The 7,903-nt window shown below is 44.7% G+C and overlaps 1 protein-coding gene across 1 annotated transcript in view; it reads left to right on the top strand.

Moving 5' to 3' along the window:
* The first annotated feature begins 747 nt into the window (after positions 1–747).
* LOC129093323 (protein shisa-6-like) overlaps positions 748–7,903 on the top strand; it is a 57,078-nt gene continuing 49,922 nt past the window's right edge. Inside the window, exons 1-2 of the mRNA XM_054601316.1 lie at positions 748–1,274; positions 2,915–3,075. Of these exons, the coding sequence (XP_054457291.1) occupies positions 748–1,274; positions 2,915–3,075 (688 nt within the window). The remainder of the gene's footprint in view (positions 1,275–2,914; positions 3,076–7,903) is intronic.

The following is a 7,903-nucleotide window of genomic DNA, read 5'->3' as shown; positions in this document are numbered from 1 at the left end:
TCTTACTCCCACTCTTTGAATAAATCAAGAAAAATTAAACAGTACGTTTGAATTTGATGTGAAAACATCAGCAAGGTTTTTTTCCCCCTGCATGTACATTCAGTTGAGTGCTGCGTTGTTAGTCTCTGATACTTACCATACAGATGAAATACCACATTCATTTGAAAGATATAAATGCTGTGGGTGTCATGTACCAAGTTGAATGCGTTGTGCTAACTGCAAGAATGACTTCAAACGTGATGTATCATTGGCTAAAATCTGTCAAGTTATTTTGGACGTGTAGAAGCCTACTAATGAATAAATGACGTGTCTCTGACGTGAGGATACTAGCTAATGAGCCGTTTGGCTTATTTGTTTCTCCAGACTAACTTTGACTTGAGCATATCTGACTGGGGCTCCAGGAATCAGCACCTTGGACAGCGACATACCGCAGCTCTCATACGCCGCTCAGCCGAGGGAGAGCGCGCAGAGCCCGGGTACCCATCAGCTTCCTTCCCGGTCAGGGCATGGTGCTCCCCTGCCACGGCGCCTCGGTGGGTCGCAATGGGCTTTAGTCTGTCCACTGTATAATAACAGCCGAGAAATGCCCTTCACAGCAGTCTACACAGAGTTGTACTCAGCATGACGGCGGCACAGGAGACTGAGCGAGTAGGGAAAGACTCGGCGGAGAAACTTGCAGAATAAAGCTTGCATGTTTAACCAGAGTTAAAGTGTCTTTGCCAGAACGTAAGAGTTCTTCACACCACGATGGGGATCAGGCACATTCTGTTGCTGCTGATATACCTGGACCCGCTCTGCGTGCTGAGTGCCGCTACAGGCGCTAAAAAACCCAAGCAGGCGGCCCGGAAGGTTCCCAAAGCCACCGCGGTCCCCACGGTCGTCCCGCAGAAGACCCCGCAGCCGGCACCCACCAGCAACCACGACACATGCATGGGGTACTACGACGTGAGCGGGCAGTACGACAAACTGTTCGAGTGCAACAACACGAACCACCGGTACTGCTGTGGGACGTGCTACCTGCGCTTCTGCTGCGAGTACAAGAAAGATCGGCTGGATCAGAAAGCCTGTAAGAACTACCAAAAGCCGGAGTGGGTGCAGACGGCCGCCCCATCGCCCATCCCGACCGGTGAAACGTACGATCCGAGCATGGATCAGACCAGCACGGCGGTCTATATCACCTGTGGGATCATAGCCTTCATCATAGTGTTAGGAGTGTCGGTCAAAGTTGCTTACGACAAAGCCACTGAGCCACCTCAGGAAATGAATATACACAGGTGAGTGGGTTGAAGTCGTGTTTTATGAGAATGACTTGTGAATCCATGCAATGTGTCAAGCACAAATATGTACTCAATTACTTCTTTAAAATGTAAGCTAGAAGAAGAAACAAAGTCTACTGAGAGCTCATCATTTCTGGATGTTGACACTATGACTGGACAGACTGGTAGAGACAGACCTCTGTGCAGACACGGGTTAAAAGGTCAACCCTCATGTTAAAAACAAGCATAGTCATGTTAAACACAGTACGTTGTAATGTATCTTAAAAGGCTACAGATGATTCTATTCATATCTTAAGTTAAGTGTTTATTTCCATATATCAGAAATGATGAACTAGTGAACTGATGAGCACTTTTCAGATCAGATTCTATTGGACTTCCAGCAGATGTTCAGAAGTGTATTGGAATGAAAGATAAAAATAATTAGTTGAGAGAGAATTACAGTGATTGTGGTAGTCTGGTGCGAGGGAAGAGAGTGAGAGTGTGTGTTTGTGTGTGCATCTGTTATGTATGGGAGTGAGAAGGACTGATACCCAACATTTATATTGGATTGGTTTGTTAATTAATATAGCAGACACAATCTTTTTAATGTTTTCATTATGCAGATATAAAAATGGCGTCTCGCATGTTTGAATCAGCCCAGATATTTGGCTCATGAAGCAACCAAGTCAAGGCAGCCAGCTGTCAAAATCCTTCTTCAAGACCCACTCCCAGTCCTCCTCCTTCCACTCCCACTGTACATCAGCACATGGCTTTCTGCTGTGTTCATGTGGAAATTGGACAATATTCTTTAGCAGAGATGCGATAACATGGCAAATGATTGCACCTGACCTCCTCAGCTGGCTGCTTTTTCCTCCTGGTGTTTCACCATATGATAATTATCACACAAGAGTGGAACCCATGTTGTAGACTGCACCGCCATCAGTGAACAAATGCTGACACATATTATTTCCTCAAGATTGAATAGCTTTTTTTTTTGGTTGCATTATTCACCACTTGAGCAATCTTAAGACTGTGAATAATGGATAGTGTTAACGTTGTGCTGTATCAAGGTCGTGTGACAAGCATGCACCGCTGCACATTCAATAAGGAAAAGGAAGAAGGGGGTGAAGCTAAAATATTAATTTAAAAGCAAAGGTTATTGCCGGCGATACATTTGTCGTAGAAAGCTTTGAACTGCTCCAGCGCTGCAAAGGTAATTTGATTTCCTTTTTCAAAAGCAATGCTAGAAAAAAGCAAACAAACACATTTCTTTGCTTTCTTTCATCATGATGGCTTCTCCCTCTCTTCCATTCTCCTCCCTTGAGGGCTCCATCGTTCCATATGCACCTGGTGCGGTCTGAAAAACATTCAAATTCAACCCAATTAGACAAGATACTCACACATTCAATGTTGTTTCTCTTGCAAATGAATATTCGTCATGTTCCCAGACGTGAAAATAAAAGAAGAAACAGAGCAGCCCTGAATTACACATAATAGCACAACACTGTCTTAACAATTAGCAGCCATTCGACGTTCAGAAAACAGACGCGATATCACTTTATTTTTAACTGAGTTCAGCTGCAATAAGAGAGTCAAACTGTACAAGAAGAAAAACATGGTGCAGTATTCACAGCCACTCTTTTGTTTTTGGTTTCCAGAGCGCTTGCAGACATCCTGAGGCAGCAGGGGCCCATCCCCATATCGCAATATGACTGTGAGAATTTCACAGCGATGAACGGCTCACCCAAAGACAACACACCAGTCAGAACCTCATCTAAGAACCACTACACCCCTGTTCACACCTCAAAGTCCAACCACGGTAAGAGTTCTCCTCACTCTGCACCCACAAGCATTCACTAGTTAGTGTGTCCTGACTGTTGGTCCTACCCACATCACTCTCTGTGCATTTGCGATGTATTGATTATTTCTGTCCAAAATTGTGCATCCCCCTCCAAAGAGCCCCTGCTGTGCTCACCCTTTCAGCAGTGTAATCTCTAATGTTAACATCCAGTAATCATCAGATTTGAGCAAGAGAGTGCGAGGGAGAGAGCGACAGAGAGAAAGAGGGGCCTGCTGGAGATAATTACAGGCTGGCAAGGAAGCGCGGCCCTGCAGTCTCAGACAGGCTGGAAGTGATGGCCTCTCAGTCACTCAGTGGGTGAATCAGACGGCGTGATTTAACCACACGATTCAGAGAAAAGGCAGGGAGCATAAATTGGCTAAAATGGCTGAAAGCTGTGCAGGAAAAACAGGTATCCTGGGGAAGTCAGGCAGCCCCCGCAGGTTCTTCAACAAAGCAGGTGTTATCAGATGGAAAGAGGCAAGGACACCGAAAATAATGACATATTAGAAACACTTAGCCTGTACCCTAATTGGTGGGTCTGTCACTCTCATATGACTTTGAAAAGACCCAAACCACCTGATCAGTTCCGTCCTGGCATGTAGACCATAACATATATCTATGTCAGTAGACATCTTACATTGTGATACATCTCCATCATTAAGCGTGCTATTCATCAGCCTGTAATTGAACATCCCAGTTAGGAATAAATATAAAACATAAATTATGTCTTTCAACCAAAAATCCTGCGCCTGTAGAGATCCGTGCAAATGCTTGAGTCCAATTAGTGATCTAGATTTAAGATGTTAAATAGTTGCATTTATCCTACTGGCAGTGTGGCACATTACATATTTTTTAACATTATACCAACTTTAGTTCCTCATTTGATTAATCAGATGTGTAAATATTTAGATATTTTAAAAGGCTTTCTGTTGCCTCAGGGCAGCAGTATGCAGTACGGGGTTAACAGGCATTTCAGTATGTAAAATAGGAATTTTATTGACCTCTATGTGTTATGTCTGAACTGCAGCCAGTTCATTCATTCATTCATTCTCCGTAAAGTTAAGGATCGCGGGGGCTGGAGCCGATCCCAGCTATATAGACAAACAACCATTCACGCTCACATTCACACCTACGGGCAATTTAGAGTCATCAATTAACCTAAGCTGCATGTCTTTGGACTGTGGGGGGAAGCCAGAGAACTTGAAGAGAACCCACGCTGACACAGGGAGAACATGCAAACTCCACACAGAAGGCCATCCAGCCCGGAAATTGAACCCCTCTTGGGCCCCTCTTGCTGTGAGGCGACAGTGCTACCCACTACACCACCATGCCGCTGACTGCAGCCAGTTTTGGAATCCAAACATCACAGCGCCTGATACAGTGCATGTAGTTGTTACGGTTGACTTGAGCTACTGGACAGCAAAAATATGCATCTTGTTGTCTAAATAATAGATTGTGCATACTTTCAGCTCTGTTCGAGCCTGCGGGCTCTTGTTTTGTCATGTCAAGTCAGCCTCTTTCTGGCACATTCCGTCCATCAAATACTTGCCGGGAACATTTTCTTGCAGCTCAGTGTTGGTTGTGACCACAGTCTGCCTTCATTCAGTTAGTGTCTCCCTTGCTCATTTTCTGCATCAGTTGATTCCTAGTGGTCACTATCCGGCCATGCAGGGGACAAGGCTACTGCACGTGTCTGGCTGCCTTCACAACGACCTTGCAGGCATTTATATTGCCTAAAGGATGGGCATAACTTTATCTGTCTATCTGTCTCGGCAGCGGCTAGTTGCCTGTTTGTACACAATCACTGCAACAAGAAGAGAACTCAGAGCTCAGCTCAGCATACCACAGCCAAGCCCCCCTTCATAAGGGGATGCACAGCAGTCCTGACAGGGCTGGACATGAAAGGCAGTGACAGCCCCGGCCAAAGCGTAGTTAATGGGTGCGTATAAATTGGGTGCTCTCTGCTCGATGGCTTTACCGGCTCCAAGGTGCTGAGGAGAGCAGGCACACTCGCTCTCATAGAAAATGCATATTTATGCATGCCTAAATGGGCATTTGGCACAGAGTGGGGAGGCAGGCATTTTGAGGAGAGGGTCCTCGGCTGGAGTCATCACTGCTAAGAATCGCACTTCATATCCAGAGGCTTTTTCACATACTTTTAAATCAGGTGGAGGAACCTCATAAAGCAAATGGCTAAAGGGCCCAAGAGGATCCTATCAACTTATGTCAGGAGTGGGAATAACATCCATTTCTCCTTTGATCCTCAACATGCAATGATGCCCGTTTGCTCTCAGCACTAATCACTTCCTTACCAAAGTCATTCTTTTCATGCTCAGAGCTTTATTAAGGCTCAATTCTAAAAAATACATGCAGATGTATTGTTTTCCAATTGCAAGCCTTGTGTAGTGACATGGTACCCTTGGTGCACTACAAAACATCCCTGAATTTTTAGAACAACATATTCCTTTAAACAAAAAAAAACAGAGCCTAAAGCCAAACAGTATAGACAGCATGATACCCGCTCAAGTGCTGCTATTTTTATACAAAACTACCCTGCATTGTGGTGGGCTCAGATCATGTTTTAGGTCGGGTGTAAATACAAAGCGCCCCACGGCCACAACAAAGAGCAGACCTTGACAGGAAGGAGTAGATACCTTTACAGGAGTTTGCCTTCGGTTAAAGTAAACAATAACCGTTCTCTGAGTAATGCACTTTGGCTCACAGCTCTCATCAGATGAAGTTGATTTATTTACCGCACACCACATGCACTTGCCTTTTTTATGTTTTTGGAAAAGTGTTGCTTGGTATCCTCTCTGACATTTTCTTAATGCGCAAAATGATGAAATATAGTTTTCAGGTGGTGAAGAGAGTAGCTGTTTCTAGAACAGAAACCAAAGAAAAAACAATTACTCCCATAAAGCCCTTCTGCAAAAAAAAAGAATAACCCGAGTAACGGGTCCGTGTTTTCTGTAGCAGCCAGAATAAGAAGAATTACAATGTTGGAGTGTGTGCTCATCCAGAGCCAGAATCTGAGCTCCTACACAGCACTGGGGGGATCCGGTTTGAGATGAGCAGCCTTTTGTGCTTAAAGGTCAGCTGCTGTGGACAATTAGAGGTTGTGATGATAGAATAACATTTCCAGCTATTTAGCAACTTTGACATGACCTTCAGATATTTTGAAAGCACAAAGCTTTGTGTGTGTGTGCGTGCGTGTGCATATGTGTGTGTGCTTGTGAGTATTGAGTCGCCCAAACAAGAAGTTTTTGACTGAAAAACAAAAAAGTGATTCAATTACTCTAATTATTAGCCAAAAGGCCATTTTATAATCATATTCAGTGAGCCCTCCTGCCCCAACCACACTATCCCAAACACAGTCCCTCCTATTAATTGTTTAAGTGTACATCTCCACCTTGACCTCTCTGGCTACCCATTGGCCAGATAATCATCACCTGTTAAAACAACATCTCTATGCTGACTGCATCAACATGCTTAATAAAAGCGTCCTCCTGAGGGCACCTTTTTAAACCTCAGAATCTGAGAGACCCCTCCTAATTGTCTCCTGCCCTAGATCTCATTATTGCTCCTTATTATACAGTTGGACCTCTGGCCCCTTGAGTGTACGTGCGTGTGTTTGTGTGTGTTTGTGAAGCGGTTTCAGTTGTGGAGGCAGGGAGCCATCAGCAGTACCAGTTAATTATGGACCGGTGTGGATCAGGACTTATTGCGCTGCACTATTAGTTTCATGAGAGGCAGTGGTAGGGTTAAAAGTATGTATTTGCCCATATGGCATTTAAAAAGCTCCAGTGTGTATCTCCGACTGAGAGGAAGATAAAGATATGAAGATATGTGATGCTGAGCTGAATTACTTAATCCAGATGATGTACACAGCTCCATGTCCACTCCATCTAATTGGCATCTAATGCTAATGCAATAAAATTAGTATACCATGTCAATGACCTCCTCCTGCTTGCGGTAAAGCTTAATCGACCTTGGAGTCGGTTGACCTTGCTGACGCCAGCCTCACAGTACCAATCCAGTTCAGTTCATCACATAATTATCTTATTATTCACATTTTCCCGCTCTCAGAGCTAATTCAGAGGTGTAGGTCTCCGGTGAAGAAGTCTGATTAGAAAAGTATTACCATATGAATCCTCAGCGGCACCAGTTAATTTCCATGGCACATCGTTGAGGTGAAAGTCACGATTTTCTTTGTATCAAGGACGATCAATTCATAATGCGTAGCCTTCCCCCTGCAGGCTTTTCATGCTACCTCACCTTAATGAGCTGGGAGCGGGAGCAGGAGGAAAGGAGGGGATTGCTTTTGAAGGGTCTCCCACAGTCGAGGGTTGTCGCATTGGGTCGTGGAGTGGCCTCCCAATGACAGAATTGACAAAGGAAGACAACAATAGCGCGTGTCACACACGGAATTGCTGGAATGATTGAATGGGAAAATAACCCCAGCAGATCCTCTATCTGCTGCCGTGACAGCAGAGCAGGGAGAGGTGTGATTGAGTTCAAAGTGCACTGGTATGTGGGTGGCTGAAACATATTGCTTTTTTTCCTGAAGATCGTTGCACTTTGTTTGCTTGTATGGTTCACTTTTCCACCATTTCCCCTCTTATCTGTGCCTGAGGGGAACGATGCCGCAGAGAACTTCTCTATGACACCATAACACAGACACAGCTGGGGCCACCGAGAACATGATGGAGAAGACAAACACTGTTTCCTTATCGATAACAGGAGCAGTGACCCCCAGCTTTTGCTCGTGACCCTTTAAAGGCTAATTCCTGTGATTAGAGCTGGA

This window comes from Anoplopoma fimbria, chromosome 7 (genome assembly GCF_027596085.1).
Source record: "Anoplopoma fimbria isolate UVic2021 breed Golden Eagle Sablefish chromosome 7, Afim_UVic_2022, whole genome shotgun sequence".
Classification (NCBI taxonomy): domain Eukaryota; kingdom Metazoa; phylum Chordata; class Actinopteri; order Perciformes; family Anoplopomatidae; genus Anoplopoma; species Anoplopoma fimbria.
Note: the sequence above shows the minus strand (reverse complement) of the source record. Positions and strands in the feature narration are given on the sequence as shown.